This window comes from Ammospiza caudacuta, chromosome 25, assembly GCF_027887145.1.
Source record: "Ammospiza caudacuta isolate bAmmCau1 chromosome 25, bAmmCau1.pri, whole genome shotgun sequence".
Taxonomy (NCBI): Eukaryota; Metazoa; Chordata; class Aves; order Passeriformes; family Passerellidae; genus Ammospiza; species Ammospiza caudacuta.
The window spans coordinates 902,039-922,958 of record NC_080617.1 but is presented as its reverse complement, the minus strand read 5'-3'; the positions used below and the strand labels follow the sequence as shown (position 1 = coordinate 922,958).

General features: G+C 55.5%; 2 protein-coding genes across 2 annotated transcripts; one reads left to right on the top strand and one right to left on the bottom strand.

The window, feature by feature from the left end:
• Positions 1 to 78: 78 nt before the first annotated feature.
• Positions 79 to 9,905, bottom strand: LOC131567856 (discoidin, CUB and LCCL domain-containing protein 1-like). Its single transcript, XM_058819618.1, has 15 exons — positions 9,800 to 9,905; positions 6,883 to 7,104; positions 4,530 to 4,667; positions 4,032 to 4,083; positions 3,774 to 3,846; positions 3,476 to 3,609; positions 3,299 to 3,336; positions 2,987 to 3,181; positions 2,177 to 2,298; positions 1,920 to 2,088; positions 1,712 to 1,804; positions 1,432 to 1,522; positions 1,202 to 1,239; positions 919 to 1,035; positions 79 to 468 (listed from the first exon to the last, which is right to left on the bottom strand). The coding sequence occupies exons 1-15, from the start codon at positions 9,903 to 9,905 to the stop codon at positions 80 to 82; spliced, it is 1,977 nt and encodes a 658-aa protein (XP_058675601.1). The 3' UTR covers position 79.
• A 288-nt stretch (positions 9,906 to 10,193) lies between these two features.
• GMEB1 (glucocorticoid modulatory element binding protein 1) lies at positions 10,194 to 20,583 on the top strand. The gene is made up of 10 exons (XM_058819676.1): positions 10,194 to 10,458; positions 11,853 to 12,013; positions 12,948 to 13,030; positions 13,973 to 14,097; positions 14,892 to 14,995; positions 15,406 to 15,560; positions 16,681 to 16,809; positions 17,505 to 17,642; positions 18,700 to 18,822; positions 19,874 to 20,583. The coding sequence occupies exons 2-10, from the start codon at positions 11,886 to 11,888 to the stop codon at positions 20,578 to 20,580; spliced, it is 1,692 nt and encodes a 563-aa protein (XP_058675659.1). The 5' UTR covers positions 10,194 to 10,458; positions 11,853 to 11,885; the 3' UTR covers positions 20,581 to 20,583.
• The last annotated feature ends 337 nt before the right edge of the window (positions 20,584 to 20,920 follow it).

Genomic DNA, 20,920 nt, shown 5'->3' with positions numbered 1-20,920 from the left:
AGCCCACTGCGAGCGCGGGGAAGGTCCTCCTTTACACGCTTCCCCCCCCCCCCAATACCGTGCTGTTGTGCTCCCCTCCTCACAAAGCCTCATGGTACACGTGTGCGAGGGGACAGTGCCTAGGCCACCCACGGGACTCCTCAGAACAGGGAGTGCCAGTCCCCTCCACCGCAGCTGGCAGCTCCCCGGGCCGCAGGGCAGGGGTCTGGTACTGCCCCGGGGAGCACTCGGCAGCTCCTGCGATGATGCAAGTGCTGCGCAGCATCCCGGCAGGCTCCGGCTCACTGAACGGCATGGCGTACTCAGGCTCTGGCGGCAGTGGCTCCGCGTACTCATTGTGCTTCCCTGGGACGTCGTAGTGGTTCAGGACCAGTGGTAGAGTGTAGCCCTCTTCTAAGAGTGGTTTGAAGGTGGAGGGACCTGTCTGGCTGCTGGGGTTCGCCTGCACCAGGTCTGGCTCAGTGTACTCTGAAACAGGGAGGCTGCCACGTGAGGAGGGAGGGTGGTGGTGCTGCAGCAGAGGTGGGTGAGGTGGGTTGAAAAACTGAGCATGTTTGGACTTTCAGGGATAGAAAAACTGCTAAAACCCACCCAACACAGGGTACCCACCCATGGAGAACCCACATTCCTTTGCCTCACCACAGAGAGGGGCTCCTGCTGTCCCCAGCCACCCTCCAGTGCCAACAGCTGTAATTGAGGTGGACTACTACTACTAAATAATGTGTGGTGCTATTACAATAAATTATAATAATTAATTATAATAATTAAATGGGCATGTCTAATTTATCAGGGCCTTCTTGTTGCACAGGTCCACGATGCAGGAGGGGTCAGACCATAATGGGGAAGGAGGTACGATTGGGAAGATTCGGCTCTAGCTCTGGCCCGAGGGACCAGTTCCTGCCCTGATGTCCCTGTTACCTGGCGAATGGGTCCAGCTGAGGTCCCCTGGTGTGGGGGCCATGGGGAAGGAGGCCAGGCTGGGGGCTGGCAGGCTCTGCAGGGAGCAGACCTGGCTCGACTCCAACTTGGGGTACCCTGGACAGGGAAAGGAAACCCTCGGTTGTCATAGACTGTCACCTGGACGTGCAAGTGCCCCTGGGACATGGAACAAGTCCAAGCTTGGCAGCAGCATCAGTTAAACCAGCTGCACCCCACAGCACACAGACCCCTGATTTTGGGGAGGAGTTGTGAACCCTTTTACCTTTTGTGATCCCACAGTTCAGCTCCACTGGTGACTTCCTGCCAAGGGGAGATGCAAGATGAGACAAGAGGTCCCAGCTACCCTGGGCCCACCACCACCTATCTCCTCACACCCACTGCCTTAGGGGCTGTGCCCCTTGGGACCTGGTGAGCAGCTAGATGAAGCTGCTGGAATCTGGGGAGGTGATGCTGAGCTCCCCAGGGCAAAGCAGGGGACAAGGCAGGACCAACCTCTTCCTGTGGCAGAGGAAAGCCAGGAGCAGGAGGCAGGAGCAGAGGAGCACAAAGCCTCCAACAAGCAGTATCACCAGCAGTGTGGAGCCTAGGGAGGGAGTGCAGTGTCAGTGCCCTGGGCCCCCATCCCACCGCTTTGCACCCATGAGTGCCAGAAGCCCACCTGGGGCCACTAGAGGAGGAAAATGTGTACCCACGGTGGGATGAAGCCCCAATGGCACCTTGAACACCAAAAGACAATGCTGCACCCCAAGGACAGCCCCCCCACGGCACCCACCTGCCTTCTCCGGGTCCAGGGCAATGCCAGGGATGGGGGTGTGGCTGGCTGGGTGGCTGGTGGCTTCAATCACCTCCCTGGGGACACTGGGCTCTACAGGACAGAGCAGGGACCGTGACTGTGGAACCACCACAGGGTGCACAGGAAGGTGAAGGTCCCAGGAGGATGTTTCAGATATGGGGGTGTGAGCTCCTGTGGAGGGTCTCACCATAGGGACGGGGTATGCGGACCCGTGCCAGCTGGCAGCCCATCAGGGCCACCTTCAGGGCAATGCGCTGGTGCCAGCTCTGCGGTGTGACACGGATGTAGCGGGCGACGATGGGGGGGATAAAGGCGTTAGAGACCTCCCCGTGGCTGTCAGCATTTCCTTCAAACACCTACCAGAGAGGGTGAAGAGGCACCAGTGGCTAAATATCCACTGGCAGGGGTTCTCAGCCTGCTCAGGGATATTCTCCACATGCCCACCTTGTCCTCCTGACCACTGCTGCCTCTGTAGGGTCTCCAATTCTTCCCGTCGCGGCTAGAGGAGACATGGTAGGACGTCACGTAGTAGTCGTGCTGCTCAGAGGAGCCCTTTGTGATGATGCCTGTGAATGCAGGAGGGAGTTCCCTGCTGTCAGTTAGGGGGCTGGGGAAGGGCTGCCCTCTACCCCGCTGCCCTCTTCTCCCAGCCGGAATAGCCCTTTATCTCTGAGATACTCAAGACCCAGCTGGGAAAGGACTATTAGGGCAGGACACGTCACCTGGCAGAGGGGGATCCTTCTGACCCTGGGAGGGGATTTGGGTGGCAGATTCCAGTGTGGGATACTCTGGTCTGCCCCCACGAACTGATAACCTCCAGCCCCGGCTGCTAGCCCTGCATTCCTCCCTCCTCCAGCCTCTGGCTGGACAATGTTCCCATTTTCCTTGCTGCGGTCGCCAGTCGCTGGCACACAAAGCCCCTGCTTTTGGCAGGCTCGGGCCGCACAAAAGACGCTCACTGGCACCAGATGCAAGAGCATAATATTAACTTGTTCATCCCAGAAATGGCTGCAGATGAGGGGGGCAAAGGAACAAAAGGAGGACAGGAGCAGCCAGAGGGGCTGGTGTGCTTTGCATCCTTGTTTGCACCAGTAAAACCACGGCACAATGAACTCCAGTCTATCCTGGGAGTTATAGAGGTGCAACTGCCCTGGGCATTTTTGTGGGGATCAGTGAAGCTGGCACAGCAGGAGGACAGTCATCAGGGTAGCACGGGGACACAGGCAGCTGTTGTCTCATTCGGCCAACTCTCACCTGTGACATTCTTTCGGGTGCCCAGGTCCAGCTCCAGCCAGGCAGCCTTGGCACCAGGTTCAGCTGCCCAGGAATGGTCAGTGGTGCTAAGTGCTGCTCGTTCGGCCACCCAGGCTCGGTCCTGGCCCAGCACGTCCACCTCATGCCACCAGGACGAGGCACTGAAGGTGACCACCTCCAGCACATCATCACAGGCTGGGGACAGGAGACAGCACACTGGGAACCTGGAAACCTCAACTAGGCACAGGGGAGTGGCAGCAGGTCTGACAGCTAAAATCCTCCCTTAATTTCAAGGGAAATGGGAAAAAATACCTTTGTGGAATACAAGTCGCTTCTCAGAGAGAGATCCCCTGTGTGGAAGAAAGCAGGGGGAGCATCAAACAGGGTGAGCAAACCCTAGGGTCCCTGAGGGGTGGCAGTTTCCCAGTATCAGTGTGAGTGGGTCCTGCAGCTCCATGGGGGGTGCAGCCCCAGCCACTCCTCACCCACCTTTTGGAGCGGAGCCCATTGGCAAAGGCTGACTCATAGAGCGTGATCCCCTTCTCTCGGGACAGGGTGACCTGCCCTCCCAGCTCATCCGCAATCACCCCAGCATGCACAGCTGCCTTGCACAGCACCGATGTCTGCAGGGAGTGGGGAGTAAGGGCAGCCCCCCACGGCAGGCCTGAGCACCCCGTGGGGCCCCCCAAGGCCACACTCATCACCTCTGGGTTGCTGAGGGTGACAAGCAGTGGCCGCGTGCTGTGGGGACCATCCCCAGCAGGTGCACCACGGTGCCCACACTTACGTCCCGGTAGCCCTGGCTCGGGTTGCCCCAGATGTCCCCATGGATGTCCTTGCAGCCTGCAGGGCAGTACACACTGAAACACATGGTAAGCGGTGGGTCAGGGCTCCCTCCCATCCAAAGCCTCTCTTCATACCCACTCTGCTCCCCATCCCACCGGAGCTGTACGTCAGGAGAGGGATGGGGATGAAACCAGGATTGATAGGGACCCCTGCAGCAGGGGAGTCCAAAATGGGACCATTCCCCACCCCGACCACTCACCTGATGTACTCCTGGGTGTAGTGGGTGCCTCGAACTAGGCAGGAGATCAGGTCTGCAAGGCAGGAACACCCCAGGGTAAGGGATCCCCACCTGCCCCACAGCACACACCCACTTCTGCCTCAGGCACTCCATTCCCCTTCCCAACTGAATCCTGCTCCTCATTTGGGTTCTGCCCTTCATGCCCCCCTGTCTGGAGGGGCAGGGAGGGATGGCCCCTTGGTCCCTGCAGCCATTGGCCCCATGGCACAATCTATGCTGCCTGTGGCTCTGCCTGATACTGGGGTGCCACCTGACTTGGGGGTTCAGGGTTCTCAGAGGGGTCTGTATGGCCTGTGCGTCTCCCACATTTGCCTCCAGCCAGGGAGAACATGGAAGTTCGGGAGCTCAGGGCAATGGAAGCTCATGCTGGGGTCAGCAAGGAGCTTCCTTCATGTCCTTGCATGGGCCAGGACACATCCCAGGGGTGTCTCTGCATGCCAGGGGATGCTGCTCCCATACCTGGGTGCTGTGAGGTGGCATAGGACATGAGGAGGCCTCGTCCCGAGCGGTGGCTGGTGCTGTTGAACAGGACGGTCACAGTGCTGGAGTTTGTCACCAGGAGTGGGGCAGAAGGGACGGAGTTCCTGCAGTAGGGCCCTGCCAGCAGGGATGGCACCAAGGAGAGGATTTGGGGTCCCTGGAGACACACTTCAACACCTAGACCCCAGGACTCCACTCCTCTGGCCTGGCCCTCACCAGGGCCAGGGGGGCTCAGGCATTTGGACTGTGCTCAGGGTGGTCCCAGAGTTGTTCCACATCCAGAGTGACCCATCCCCACCAGAGTGCTGAAGGGTGATCCCATGCAGCATGGACCCATGCCAGGCTGGTCCTGTCTTGAAGATGGTTTCCTATTTCAGGATAGTCCCACACCCAGGGTGGTCCCAGGTCAGGGCAACATCGTGACAGGATGGTCCCATGCCCAGGCTGGTCCCAGCCCCAGGGTGGCTCCATTGCCCTCACTGGGCACCTGCCACCACATCCCCCACTGCAGGGACTGGTACACATGGCATCACCCCACAGGAGCCCAAAATGGGAGCCATGTCCTTGTCTCCTCCACATGGCCCCTTTCATAGGTGCTGCTGAAGCTGCCTCCTAAACTGCCCCCTCCCCCCATTTAATCCACATTAATTTGCAATTCTATCTCTCTTATTAAAACTTCAGCTTAGCAAGCAGGCGGATTCCTTAGGGACATCTCTGGTTCCAGCTGGGGACAGAACGTGACCCCAATCCCTGACTGCCATCACCCCCTGTCCCTCACATTGCTCTGCTCTGTATCATGCCCATCACTTGGGCCTCTGGACACAAAGAGGTGTTTTGAGCAAATGCCATCATTGTCCTGGGGACAGGGAACTGTGTCCTTGTGTTCCCCTGGGGCTGCTGGTGACACTTCCCCCTGTGCCTCAGTTTCTCTACCCTGACCCACACCCTCATTGTGCCTGGATCATATTGAACCAGGAGGTTGATCCCAGGGGACGTGGGACACATGTGCGTGCAAAGATCTCACATATATCTCACATATCTCACTGTGCCAGAACCGAGATCTGCACAATATGCAGATGAGATGCAGATGAGCCCCATGCAGATTTCCCTTTCACTGGTTGCCAAATGGCAGCGCTGCCCTGGGTCACTGGTGCCACCTCTGTATGGATCTTGGTGATACCCTGGGAACTGGGGACCCCTCTGCCGAGCCCCAGAAGCTGCCACCCCCATGGAGACCCTGCCACATCCCGGCAGAATCAGGCCAGGGGCCAGACACCAGCTCTGAGTCAGGGAACAAGGCCACGGCCTCTGCCTGCCCCAGCCGCTTCCCAGAAAACATCTGGAACTTCTCAAGGACCAGCGTCAGCCACGGGAGACGGAGTGGAACCCAAGCTCTGTGTCATACTGGCATGGCTCTGGGGGCACCCAAAGGGTCTGTGGGTGCCCGGCCACCTCCCCCAGCCCCCCAAGAGCATCATCTGGGAGTCCCCCCCCTTTCCCACATTGCTGTATCTCAGCATGGGGCCAGGATGTCTCTTAGCTTTGGGGACAATTATGTCCCTGAGGCCACAGCAGAGGGGATGGGGACCAGGGACCTTGTGTGCTGTCACTCCTTTGGGGACCAGCCCAGAAAGGGTGAAAGCCCTGAAGAACAGGGAAAACTCCCAGTCCCGTGGATCCAAGCCAGCTCCTTCCGATCCTGTATTTCCCACTGCATCTCCTGTCCAGCCCCTGCCCCTCACCAGCGCTGCTCCTCAATCCCACCCCAGAACTTGATGCTTCCCCCCACCCCCAAGATGTTTTCCTCAGCATTGGTCATGTTCCCAGTGCTGCCAAATCCCTCCAAGACCAGTAAATCTGTCTGGGAAAATCCTGGAAGTGTTTGGGCAGTGGCTGGTCCGACAAATTAATTATTCAGTGGCTGCATCTTGTCCCAGCTGGGCAGTTTCTCGCCAAGCTTTGCAATAATCATCTCCTCGGGTACCCACCTCCTCAAATATCCCCATTCACAAATATTACTCTCCTTCTATATCCTCCTCCTTGGATATCAACCCTTATCTTTGGGTATGCCCACCCCCACTATTTGGGTATCCTCTTCCTTGGATATTTCTCTTCTTTGGATAACCCACTTGTCACATACCAGATACCCCTTGTCCTTGGATACCCCCTCCTTGGATATCCCCTCCTTGGATACTGCCCCACTTGTTTACCCCCCTCCTTAGATATTCTCCCTCCTCATGATGAAATCAGCTAAAACCCCAGATTTTCCTGATATTCTCCCTATCCACAACACTGTATCACCCTTGCCTCCATTCCCCCAGGACCCCCTTACCATAGGCAGTGCCGGTCTGGGGGTCAGCGAGCAGCAAGGAGCTGTGGGCACAGTGCTCCGAGGGCTCCAGATCCACATCCCCAAATGCCAGGAGTAGGGAGGAGCCCGGGGGGGCTTGGAGCCGCCAGCAACACATGGTGTGGTTGGGATACGTGCCCGGGTAGTTCTTGGAGCTCAGGGTGCCACTGTGGGGTGTCAGCAGCGTGTGGCCACAGCCGTTTCCTGCAGACGCACCGGGGATAGTGCTCAGAAAGGCTGTTCCCTGCCTCAGTTTCCCCCCTTGGTGAGGCCCCCAGAACAACCCCTGGGCACCTGCAGCCTCTTCAGATGTTTTCCTCATCCAAAGCATTAATTTCTGGTGGCTTTTCTGGATGCTCTTGGGACTGGGAACTGTCCACAGGGGGATCCAGGGATGAAGCTGCCATAGGTTCCCCCACAGCCACCCAGCATGACCCTCTACCTCCAGCTCCTCTACATCCTCCAGTCCAGGACAACCCCAATTTGGGGGGATATAAAAGGATTAAAGGAGAGAATATCCCCACTCCATGGGGCTGTACAGCACCGAGCAGCCCCAGGAACCCCTAACTGCAGCCTTGACCTCGAGGATAACCTTGGGCAGCTGCATTCCCATCGCATCCTTCCCAGGATGATGCCAGACTCACCACAAAAGGGGCTTTTCTCTGGGCTCACTGCCTTTGGGCATGAGGGAATATCCTGGAAATAAGCTGAAAGCATCAGGCATTGAGACCTGGCCATAATTTCTGGGCAGAACTGGAGTGCAGGGAAAGGGGGAAAGCACCACTTAGCCCCACTGTGTGGGCCAGGCGTTTGTAGGGGTCCGGTGCTCAACACCTCCTCCTCACATCCCCCAAAAGCTGTTGCTCCTGCCAAGCATAATGCTGGCACAGCCAGAAAGAAAAGGGATGGTGGGCATAGAATTGCCCAGCCTTGGCTCCCCTTGCTGTCACTGGGAGACAACACAAAGTGCTAGCAAGGGAAAATCCTACAGGAATAAAAACCAGGGGGCTGGCAGTGAAAGATGCCAGCCCCGGCACAGAGTCCCCTCCTCTCCAGCCTGTGGGAAGGGCTTGCATCCAAACTGGGGGAGGTTTATTCTGTAGGACTGGGAAAAATCACCAACTTTTCGCCTTTCTGGGCAGTGTCCACTGACAGAACAGAGCTGGGAAGGATCAGGCCCTCCAAGAGTGGGGGCTGGGGGGGCAGCGGGGACCCCAGGGCTGCCAGGACAATAGCTCCCAGAAGGGATGCTCTGCTGGGGGAGAGAAATTTGGGGTATTTGGGGGCAGTTTCTAGCACAGAAAGTTGAAGCCACTGGGATCTGCATGGAAAACCCTCTATGGCCAGGACAGCTGGACCTGTGTGCAACTGGGGGGGTGCAACTGGGGGGTCTTGGATGGATCCCCCTAGCTCTATATCCATACTGGTAGTGCAGAGGAGCTGTGGGGACCCATTCCGGAAAAAACCAATCCAAGGAAAGGAAATGTGTTGAAAACATCCTGAGTGTGACCAGCGCATGTCGAGAGGGAATGCCAGAGATAAACTGAGAGATGCAGGCACTCCTGGGAATTTGGCTCCAAAGATGACACCAAGGGGCCAGGAATAGCCAAGACAGAGCCACAGGGGACTTGCCCCCAGCCACAGAAACTTTACTCCCCTCTCAAAAAATGTGAAAACTGGATTTCCGGTGGGCGAGGGTGAACTCAGCCGGGCCCTGCTGGGATCATTCCTGACAGGGATTTGTTTGTTTTCTTACAGGATGCAAGAAAGACACAACAGGGCGATGCTCCGACAAAAGCCCGGCACATTCCTGCCTCTGAGATCATGCGGCTGGCCCCGGGAAAGCTCCCCCGTGTCCACCAGTGGGTTGGGAATCCGGTGGAAACCCGTTGCGCGATGTGCCCCAAACCACACTTTTTGACCGGGAACGTACTGGGATTCTGCCTCCAGTGATCCCAGCCTGTTCCCGTGCCTCAGTTTCCCCTCGGGGATAATGCTTTGGATGACCCATCGTTGTTTCCTCGCTCTTGGATGAGTTGGGGACGAGTGACACCGGGAAACACGAACTTTGGGATCACGTTTGGGTGAACATTTCCTCGGGGTCGTCCTGGACCCCGCGGTTACAAATTCCCCCGGGAGCGGCATTCCGGGGATGGAGGCCGCTGCCCGGCTCTGCACGTAAACCCCAGCGATCCTCTTAACCCGGGGATTAAGGGTTCCCCGGGAAAGCCCTGCAGGCGGGATGGAGCCGAACGCGGACTCTCGGGACCCCCGGCGTAGTCGCCACCGGGGGCAGGGACAGAGAGAGCTGGGGTGGGGCTGTGGGGAAAATGGGCCGGTGCAGGACCGGCGTGACGCGGGGGTGGTGGGAGCAGGGACAGAGCTCGTCCCGTCCGGTACCGGAGCACAGGGATACTGGGAACCTCGTCCCGCACCAGTACCAGGACAGAAGGAGGGCGGGGACCCCGTCCAGTCCGGTACCGGGACAGAGAGATGGCGAGGATCTCGTTTGGGTTCGGTGCCAGAGCAAAGGGATGGCAGGGACCCTGTCCCACGTCGGTACCGGGACAGAGGGATGGCAGAGATCCCGTTCAGGAAAAGAACCGGGGCAGGCGCACCACGACGACGCTGTGCCGGTGCGGTCCGCTCTGGTCACAGCGGGGAACCGTTCCCGTGAGCCTATCCTGATTCGATCCCGGTCCAGACACAGCGAAGAGCCCGTCCCGGTGCAGAGGCGAGCCCGTTCGGTCCCCCTTCCCAGTCCCCATACCGCACCAAGTTCCAGTCCCATCCCGGCGAGCGAAGCAGAAGCTCCGACGGTACCGGAGGGAGCGGGGCTCCCGGTGCCGCGTCTCGATGTGGGATGTCCCGCTGCCGGTGCTCCGCAATCAGCACTCACCGTCCTGCGCGCCGGCCGAGCGCAGCCCCAGAGAGCCGAGCAGGAGGCAGTGGCGGACCAGGACCGGCACCAGCGCCCCCGAGGCCGCCCCGCCGCCCGCCCGCATCCTCCTCCCTCCGCCGCCACCCCGGCCCCGCCACGGCTCCGCAGCGCCGTCGCCCCGGCCGCGCCCTTCTCCGCCCTGCCACGCCCATTGGCTGCCGCCGCTCGACCCCGCGTAACCATTGGTCGGACCCCTTGTCAGTCGACCGGCACGCACTGCAGGGGCGGTGGGAGGTTCGGCAGGCCGGCCGTGGGAGGTCCCGGTGGTCCCGCCGGGGCTGGCTTGGGGCGGGGCGGGAGATGCCCGGTAGTGCGTTCTACGACTCGCTGCCGTGACCAGGGGGAAGCGAACTTCGCCGTGACAGCCCCGCCGGCAACTCCTGGCTTGGGCTGGCGGGTGACGCCGCGAAGGCGATACTGCCGGCGGCCACCAGGGAGCAGCAAAACGCCGCGTGCTTCACCGGTCGGCCCCTTTAAGGCAGGAGGCGGCCGGAAGTGCTGGCGGCCGAGGCCGCGGCGGGCACTGCGCATGCGTTGCTGCTGCCCGGCCCGCCTCCCCCCTCCCCATCCCCCCGTTCCCCCGTCCCACAGCCCCCGGTTTCGGCCGCTCGCCGACGGTAAGGCCCAGCCGGCGCCGCGCTACGGGGGCCGGGAGGGGCCATGCGGCGCGAAGGGGCGGGGCGAGGCGGGAGGGGGCCTGGCCCCGCCGAGAGGGGAGGGAGGGGTCGCTGCCGTACGTGCCGCCGCCGCTGCCGCGAGGGCGGGCGTCGCGCGCGCGCCGCTCGGGGTGGGGGGGGGGGGGGGGGGGGGGCAGCGGGGGGTAGCCAGCGCCGTGGGGAGGGGGGCCGAGGCCACGCCCCCTCCCCGGGCAGGCCACGCCCCTTCGCCGCCGTGCGCGCCGGGGGTGGTCCCGCGGGCTCTGTGTCACGTGACCTCTCGACCCCGGGGCGGGCGGCGAGCCCCGAGCCCCGAGGCGCGGCCCGGGGAGCCCGCGGGGTTCCCTTGTGCAGCTCCCCCCTGCTCCTTTAAGGCCTCGGCGTGATCGCCGCCGCGATTTGTCCGTGTCCTATTGACCCCCCCGCGCCAGGTATCCTGGCGAAGCTCTGCCGTCTCTCGAGGGGCCCCGGGTGGCTCCGTCTGTCCCCCGGAGCGGGATGAGGTGCGGGAAACCGCGGGAGTCCCGCGCCTGGAGCCGGGTGGGTGCGTAGCCCCTGTGTCGGCTGCTCCCCGGCTTTGTCCCGGTGTATCCCCAACCAGGGGATACCGAAACTCCTGTCACTCGCCAGGAGATCCTGACCTGAAATCTCTGAGATTTACATGGGATATTGAGAAGAAATTGTTCCCTGTGAGAGTGGTGACGCCCTGGCACAGGTTGCCCAGAGAAGCTGTGGCTGCCCCTGGATCCCTGGAAGTGTCCAAGGCCAGGCTGGATGGGGCTTGGACCAACCTGGTGGAGTGATAGGTGCCCCTGTCCATGGCTGGAGGTCGGATGAGATGAGCTTTCAAGTTCCTTCTTACCTGAACCATTCCACGATTCTGAGACTGGCTTTCCCAGCAGCTTGTAGACCTCAGGCTTGCAGGGATGACCTCCAGGCGCACATTGTAACCAAACCACCTCTGTGCCTGGTGCACAACCATAGGCTCCATCCCCTGGGAGTGCAGCTTCTGCGGGACCCCCTGTCAGGTCCTCCTGTGTTAACACCACACCTTGACACCAGCTTCTCCTGGGAAGGATCATCCACAGGCATGTTCCTGGTAGTGAGGGATCAGAACATGCCAGGGGTGGACCAGAGCATTCCAGGGGTGGCTGGAGGCACTGCTGTCCAGGGCCAGTGGGAGAAGCTCTGTGTTGAAAACACACTCTTGCCAAAACCCACCCATGTGGGTCTGTTCCTTGGTGCCAGGTTGGGGGTTCAGAGCTGGAGAGAGCTGCTGGCTTGGGAAGTTACGAGTGGGATGACACTGGGGGGGTCTGCCTCTGGGATCTGTTCCCAGCTCTCGTGATCCACAGGGAGGAGAAAACCTTGCCACGTTCATGTGAGAGATGGCGAATGCCGAGGTGAGCGTCCCTGTGGGTGATGTGGTGGTTGTACCAAGTGACGGGAATGAAGGGGAGAGCCCGGAGGATACCAAAACCCAAGTGATCCTGCAGCTCCAGCCGGTGCAGCAAGGGTGAGTAGGATGGTACAACCTGGGAGGTGTGAGGTGCGATGGGGGGGAGCCCTGTGGGTTTTCATGGTGTGGGTACAGCGTGTCACTGTGCTTTCCAGATCTGCATCAGTTTTGTGCCATGAAGGGGAGAGAGAAAATACAACAGATTAAATCTTTTGTGTGTATGGTTGTCATGGGGCCTCCGAGGGCTGAAATTGTCCTGCAAGGCTGTGTTGGTGCAGTGCTCCCAGATTGTGGAAGCAGTGCTGTCCCAGTCTCTCTCTTCCTTCTCCAGTCCCCGGGCTGGTTTTTGCCACACTGCAGCTGCTGCATGTGGTGGTCTGTGTGTTCAGACCTTCATGTGCCACTGTGCCAGCTCTCTCCTAAAATAATCCTCTTCTAAAATAATGTGGGGCTGGGATGTGGAGGGAATTTTGTAGCTCCCTGGCAGCTGCTGCAGAGAGTGGCTTCATCTTCACCCTGGATCAATCAGGATGGAAAAAAAACTGGCTCTAATTTGATAATATTTGCAGGGGCAGGGTGGCTGTGGGCCTGACAGTAGCTTCCCTTTGTGGTCGTCTGTGTTGCAGTGTCACACAGGGCTGGAAGGGAAATCCGAGGACACCGGGCTCTGCTTCCTGTTGTCGAGGGTGACCAAGGGCAGAGGAAAAGGCACAGGGAAGCCTGAAGAGCTGCCTCAGTGGTGCTGGCAGAGTGGAGGGTGGGATGACAGTGCTGGGAATGCCTCTGCATCTATCAGCCCTTGGGATTATTTGTGTTTTGTTTTATTAGCGTTTACCAAAAATTTCCAGGTGATTGCAACTGTATCAGACAAAATTAATGTCCCTTGAGGATAGGCAAAAAGAAATTTACTGATTTTTTTTAACCCTGTGCTGGGAATCCTAATTTCCCATGATTTATATAGTTTGTTTATGGATGGCCACTTTCACCACAGGATTTACCAAGAGGGCTCCGAGGCCAGTGCCGCTGTGGTGGCCGTGGAAACCCACACCATCCACAAGCTGGAAGAAGGGATTGGTGAGTTCCCACTTGGTGTGGATGAATCCCCTCCTGTGCAGGGCCAATTTTCTCCAGATCGCTGGGCTTCTTTCTGGCTCTGCCCCTGCAGATGCTGATTGCCAGGCATGGATGTGGGTAAAGGGGCTGGGCTTACTCTGGAATAAGAGTCTGCTGTTACTGCTTGGTCTCAAAGTCCTGGAAGTGAGATCCTGGCTCTCCTTCAATGAATGGTAAGGGCTCCCATGGGGTCCAGGGGAGCCGGGATGTCACCCTAGTCCTAGTGTGCCGACACTGGCAGCAGGAATGATGGTGATGAGGATGGCTGAAGCATCAGGTTCTGCTTGTGGAGTCTTTGCTGAACCAGCCGTCTGATGGTTTGGATTGGATGTTCATAAGAACTGAGCAGGTTGGCTCCAACTGCTCTCTCCCATCCTGAGCAGTGTGTGGAAAAAGGCTCCTGTCAATGGATGCTGTCAGTAGATCTTGACTAGAGTTCTGCTTTCTGCGTTGGTTTGGGTCTTTTGGCAGGATTAGCAGAAACTCTGCACATGAAAAGAATATATTATCAGTAAATATCTGATATCATTGCTAAAGAGATACCAGAGCTGCAAGAATCTGAGAGATATCTGTGCTTGAAATTTTAAACCATTTTGTTGCTTCTAAGATTGTTCTCACTGACACCTCCCCCCTTAGAGATGCGTTGGATTTCTGATTTCATGTTTCCTTATAGCTGAGCTTCATTTGGAGCCAAATGTTATACCAAAAAGCAGATGCCAGTTGCTGTTAGAGTTAATCTGAACTAACTCTGAAAAGATGGAGAGGACTGATCCTGAACTGGGATCTGCCCTTTTTTGTGGTTTCCCAAGTGCAGGTCTCATAACCTATGAGCTTTCAGATCCCGCCTTGTGGGATTGGAGCCTCTTGGGTGGAAAGTTTAATTTTAAGCCATTCCTCCCTCAGACCCCAGCACCCTTGAAACGAGTGAGGAAATCGAGATTGCCTATCCCATCACCTGTGGGGAGAGCAAAGCCATCCTCCTCTGGAAGAAGTTTGTCTGCCCAGGAATTAATGTCAAGTGTGTGAAGGTAAAGGAGAAACTCACAGTGGATTCCTTTCTTCTCTTCATGTGTGCTGGTTGGCCTCCACAGGAATTCCTTAGTTTTTGTGTTTCATCCTGGGTCCTTGGACTGTTGGGGCCAAAGTTGTTTTTTCATGGGGAGAAGCATGGAAAGAGTGGATTAAGGAGGGAAGGATATCACCCCCTTCATATTTCAGTGGTATTTGCCCTTGAGGAAGGACTGAAGGCAGGCAGGAGATATGTGTTGAGATCTGGCAGAGCTTTGCCTCCTCCCTTTTCCTTGGTGTCCTGGTATTCCACTTCTGTCACTTCCTTGGCTAGCAGGTTGCATTGAGAAGGGAAATCTTGATGTTACCTTTTCCCACTTGAGAACATGGCAGTTTGACAGCCAAGTCCCTTGTACTCCTGCCCCTCAGCAGGAGCTGCTCAAGTCACTGGAGCAGGGCAGAACAGATGCTCAAGGGAAAACCTGTGTCAGCTAGATGCTGCTGGGCCATTGGATGTAAGAGAAACCTCCTGTAGTGATCTCCAAAATGACCCTACATGTTCACTGGAGATTTTTTGGTTCATATAAACCCTTCAAGGGCTGTTTTTGATTAGGGCTCTGAATGCCTGTGGTTGGCAGGTGATCCCTACAGACATGCTTCCTGGAGCTGTGAGCATTGCTGTGCCCAGGGGATCAAAGCTGGGAGGGATCTGTGGAGCAGCTCCTCTCTCTGGGTGGAAGTAGGGGCTCAGATGAGCTGTATTGGATGTCCCAATCCTCCCTGCTTGCTGAGCCTTTGCTTGTCTTGTTGCCAGTTCAATGACCAACTGATTAGCCCGAAGCACTTTGTTCACCTGGCTGGGAAGTCTACCCTGAAGGACTGGAAGAGAGCCATTCGCCTTGGAGGAATCATGCTAAGGTATTTGACCCCTGTCCAGCTTCAGGGCTCCACCCCTGCAGCTGCAGGACCCCCAGCAGGCATTTTGTCTGCGTTGCAGTCCCAGGAGGCCTCTTGGAGGCCCACAGTACCTGCAGCCTGCAGAGATCCTGGCTCCATGATTTGAGGGTCAGGATCCCTCACCCTGGACAGAAGTGGCATTGCCTGGGGAACCTGGGGTGGAACAGGACTGAAACAATGTGTGTGAAGCTGGGAGTCTCTTGTGTTTGCCATTTGAAAGCCTTGCAGGAGATTTTTTGGGTGCAGAGTGGCCTGGGGATCTCTCTTTCTCTTTCCTTCCCATGACCATAGCTTTCCCAGGTGGAATACTCCCTTTTGTCTCTAGGCTGAGATTTGAACTAAGCCTGATTCTATCCCCACTCCCTGCACAGGAAGATGATGGATTCAGGGCAGATTGACTTCTACCAACACGACAAAGTTTGTACCAACACCTGTCGAAGCACCAAGTTTGATCTCCTGATCAGCAGTGCCAGAGCACCAGTGCCGGGGCAGCAGAGCGTGGTGCAGACTCCAACCTCAGCTGATGGTAGGAAAGCAGTTACCAATGCCATGGGAACTTCCCTCTGATGCTCCTCTCCCTCCTACACGCACTTTACACCTTCTTCCCAGGCACATCAGGGCAGTCCCACCAGGAGATTGCTCTGGTTTCTGGAAAGGAAAATGCTTCTTGTGTCTGTTCGGAGAAGTCTTGGCAGCATCTGTCAGGGGGCTCTGTTCTGCAGGACTGGGAAGGTTGGAAAACAGCTGGCATCAAGAAGCTGCTTTCCAGAAAGGCAGCCTTCATAGCCAGGAGAAGGATTGAGAGTTTTGCAGGGATCTTTGTTCTGGGATCATCATGGGAGCAAACAATTGTGAGAGCTTGCACAGCATTTTCCGATATATTTCCCATTTGTGACTCTCTTATAAAGGCATGAGTTGGTCTCAGGAGTGAATTTAGAAATGCTGTCCTTCTTCAGAACATCCATGAACAGGATATGGTGGTTGGACATGATTTGATTGTCATTCCAGCTGTAAGTTCTGAGTGATCCTGTGCTCCAGATCAGATATTGATCTCTTTGCTGAGGTTAAGGGAGAAGACTGTTCCCAACTGTACCCCACTGTTAAGCTGGGTGGGTTACATTTCTCTGCCCCTGGTTGGGTGACATGGCAGAGTTGTCCATAGGCTAAGGAGAATCTCTTGGAAAGCACCATAGCCAACTTACAGTGGCTGCACATTGCTAAGTCCCAAATTTCATCCAGAAATTTAGAATTGGGTCAGATTCATTTCCCTTTAATAAACCAGCTGGGACCCCAGCTCCATTTCATGAGGGATTAGGGGTGCAGAGCTTCCTGTGGATGATGCAAGGGGAGAAGAGTGGCTGGACTGAGCCTTATTTGTTCCCTTTTTTATTCTGATCTCTTTCTGCTCCCTTGAGCCAGGACTCCACTGTGCAAGGCACATGATTTTCCCTCCAGAAGCTCCAGAGCTTTTCACAGTCACAGTTCCAATGAGAAGCAGCAATACGTACTTTTGAGTGGTTTGGTTGAAAGAAGCCAAGCACAAACCTTACCCAAAGAGTGAAAGAGAGCCTGAGGAGGGCTGAGGGGTTGGGAAGCAAAGCAGGGATTCAGGCTGTCAGAGGGAGTTGATGAGAGCTTTCTGGCAGGGAGCATCACCCAGATTGCGCTGTCGGAGGAGAGTATGGAGGAGGGGATAGAGTGGAACTCGGCTCTGACAGCTGCTGTCACCATGGCCACTGAGGAAGGCATGAAAAAGGACACAGATGAGATTTCAGGTAAGCTTAGGCTGCTTGTTGGGTGTTTTCTTCCCCTCTGCTCCCCTGTTACATTTTTGGAAACCTAAATCTTGCAAATAAGTAAAGTTTGGACGATGACAAGGCTGTCCCTCAGCCTCTTGGATCTTCAGCATTACCCAGGCATTCAAGATTTCTGCCAATGGAGCTCCTCACCACTGCAGGACTTTGGCCCTGGCCTCATGGCTGATGGATAATCCCTGAGATCAGATGTTACTGGTTGCTGTGAGGGGCTTTTCTGTTTTATTCAAAGGACGTGAAACACATCTGCCAGCCTGGAGCCAGGCTGGAACCAACAAAGAGCAGAGTAATGTTTGCTCTCTGTCAGCTCTGTTCTGTGTCTCTCTGGCCTTCCATCCCCTTGTATCAGTATGGAAGCTTAGCTAGAATTTCCTCAAATTATGATTTTAAGCTTTGCATCTTGCAAAGATGTGAATTGTTGCCTTGGAAGTCATGGACTTGCTTAAAAACCTATTCCTGATTTGCTGCCTGAGTCCATTTTACTTGGTTTGGAGTTGGTTATTTTTTTCACACGTCCTGTCCACCCCAGTAGCCAAGCTACCTTGCAAAGGTGGTCACCTTGAAAAGATACATTTGCCTTAGAGGGTTTAAGGTGACCCTGTGGGAAAAATGCCAAATGCTTGTATATGTTGACTTTTCCTCCTCTTCTGTGCCAGAGGACACACTGATGTTCTGGAAAGGAATAGCTGATGTGGGGCTGATGGAAGAGGTGGTGTGCAACATCCAAAAGGAAATAGAAGAAGTCCTAAGAGGTGTGCAGCAGCGGTTGGGTCAGTCTCCCTTCCAGATGACAGGTAGGTTGTGAGGAAAAAGCCTCAAAAAGGCAGTTGCAAGCAAAAAAAACCAAAACAGTGCTAAGGGTCCATTCCACCATGTGAAGCTGGTGAGTCAGGATGGGGAGTGAGTTCCCACTCATTAGCTGAGTTGTGGGAGCATAGTCTGTGTTCTCAGCCTGCCCAGCTGTGAAGTGCCTTTGCTTCAAAGCACAAAGGTACACCATTCCCACCTGTTCCCTGAGCAAAGTGACCCTGGCAGCTTGCTCGGACCATCAGATGACTGTCCACAACTCCCAGCCCTGATGGAAGCTTTCCCAGAGTCACTTGGACTGGAGTTACTTAAACACTTCTCTGTGACACTGCAGGGCTAAACAGGTCCTGCACCCTCACTTCTTACTCTGCTTTTACTGGTGCCAGAAAACCTGTTTTGGGGGCTGAACCAGATGAGGGAAATTATCTGGGTTAAAAATAAATCCCCTCCCCTTTTTAGGGTTATTTTTAACTTGTAACAGGCTCCCTAATCTGATTTGGCACATGCCCCTGTGAACACCTCTTGTTGATGCTCTTCCTGGGAGAACATACATGTAGCCACAAACTTTATTTTACCCAGGATATATATTTTTTTTATTTTCTAATTTAACTTTGGGCTGGTGCATCTTTGTGTCTGATAGGTGTCAGGTTTTGGGAACTATGAGTGATTAAAGTCAGTGGATTATAACAGACATTTTGCACAGCTTTCTGTGGAGCTTGGCATGTTAATGACACTGTCAGGAGCATGGGGGTGATGGTTTGTAGGTGGAGAGCTCGTTTGTATCTCCGTGATTGCAAATTACACTTCCATTTGCAGCAATTAGGAGCTGCTTGAGTGACACAGCTCTGTCAAATTTGCTATATCATGTGAATGGGATGATTTAATCCTGGGATGTCAGAAGGATGAGGGAGTTGAGTTTCCTTTTTTTCAGCTAGCCCTTTGAAAGAACAGAGAGTGTTTTAAAAAGTAGTAGAAAATATTTGGTGTAACAGGAGCATCTTTTGAGTGCCCAAGTCTTAACATCCCTGTGCCCCTTCCTTGGAGATGCTGCAGTCCTGAACAACGTCGCCCATACATTTGGCTTAATGGACACAGTCAAGAAGGTACTGGACAACAGGAAAAACCAGACAGAGCAAGGAGAGGAACAGTTTCTTTACACACTGGCAGGTAAAGGGCCTAATAAGAGTTCACATCCTGCTGCTACTCTTGGGAATGGACATGACTTTCCTTTTCCTCAATTAATTAGGGTTAGTGTTCAGTACAGGCTGCCCCAAAACAAGTGCATCTCAGTCATTTTCTGTCCTAGGGCTTGAGTGAAATTTCCTCTCTCCCCTGTCTCACAGAGAGCAATTGCTTGGGACTTCGGACAACTCAAAGTCTGTGCCCTCTGCTGCAATGGGAGTGCTGCAGGCATCAGTCCAATTCCCTCAGGATTAGGGATAGGACCTGCCAGCTCAGGGCTGTGCGATGATCACCTGAGCTGTGGACAGTGTTGTGCTGTACCCAAGCTAATAAGCCTCTCTGAGTACGGGGTGCTGAGCTTCTGCTTGTCTTGGCTATCAGGACTATCTTCTTGTCTTATAGTGCTATTGGGTATCCTGCTCAGTTTTCTCTGAGCTGAAGCCACTGACTGACCTGGGATCCCCAGAGCTGCTCATTGGATGTGCCTCCCTCCTCACCATGTACTGTAGGATCTGTTATTATCTGAGATGTCCTAGTCCCCTGCTGCCTGGATAAATGAGGTCACTGTGCTACTTCTCGCTCCCAATGTTCCCACTGATAAGTGTTGAGGGGGATGTTTCATCCTGCTGGCTGTCCCCAATGCAGGTGCTTGGCTCCTGGGGAGGTGACCCAGCCAAGCCCAGGAAGCAATTCCAACTGCCTGGGGGGGTTTATCCACTCTCCCTTACAAGTGGGTTTTAGCTTGTGGGGAGCAGAAATGTCCATCTCGTCAGTAGGAGTAGCCAACACGTATGGAATGTTACCTGTGTCTTACCCAGGTGCTGGCAGCTGGAACATTGACCAGGTCTATGTAGGTGGCAGGAGAACCTAGCCTTTTCCTTCAGTGCCCTTTGATCTCAAGGGAGAAGCCAAGATCAGGCTTGCTGGGTGGTTGGGTGACCTCCTGTCACAAATGTGGGAGTGATGGTTGGTTCTGGAGCCCCAAGAGCTCCTACTTACCCTGGCGTGACGTGTTGCTCAACCCTTCCCTATGCAGACCTGGAGCGGCAGCTGGAAGAACAGAAGAAACTTGCCAGGGACCAGAAGACCAAGTCTCAAACCATCCAGAACGTGGTGCTGATGCCCATGAGCACTCCCAAGCCTCCCAAGAGACCCCGTCTGCAGCGCCCAGCCTCTGCTACCATCCTCAGCCCCTCCACCCCCATCCAGCAGCCTCAGTTCACTGTCATCTCCCCCATCGCCATCGCGCCCGTTGGACAACAGTTCTCTGTGGGCAACATCCCAGTGGCAACCCTCGGCCAAGGCTCCAGCCCAGTGACTGTTCACACCTTGCCATCTGGCTCCCAGCTCTTCCGATACGCCACCGTGGTTTCATCCTCCAAGACCAGCTCCTCGGACACCGTCACCCTGCACCCGTCCTCCAGCCTGGCACTGCTGAGCTCAGCAGCCATGCAGGACACCGGGGCCCTGGCCAACGTGGCGACCGTGGTCAACCCTGTGGAACTAGTGGCCATGGAGTCTGGCATCACTTCCACCATCCAAGCTGTGGAAGGCACCTCAGATGATGGGCAGACCATCATAGAGATTGACCCGGCGCCGGATCCTGAGGTGGACACAGACGAATCAGAGGGCAAAGCTGTGATCCTGGAGACAGAGCTGAGGACTGAGGAGAAAGTGGTGGGAGATGTGGAAGACCATCAGCACCAGGTCCATAATGTGGAGATTGTGGTCTTGGAAGACTAGTGGGGAAGGCAAGCATCCGTTAGGGGAAGAGTTGGGAATTCGTTTTATTTCAGGCTTTTTTGTTAAGCATCTTTTCCAGCCACCTCAGTTGTTACTATGGATATTTTCATTGTACCGTGTATATATATATATATATGTATATACATATATATATATACACACACACACACATATATATATACATATATATATATGTGTGTGTGTGTAAAAGGTTTGGGTTTTTTTTTTAAACAAAGCTGGAGAAACACGAGACATGGATAAGGCTCCGTCTCCGTGGAGCACTGAACAATACCACCCGTGGCAGGGTCAAGGAGAGACTGGATCTCTGCTGGACAAACCA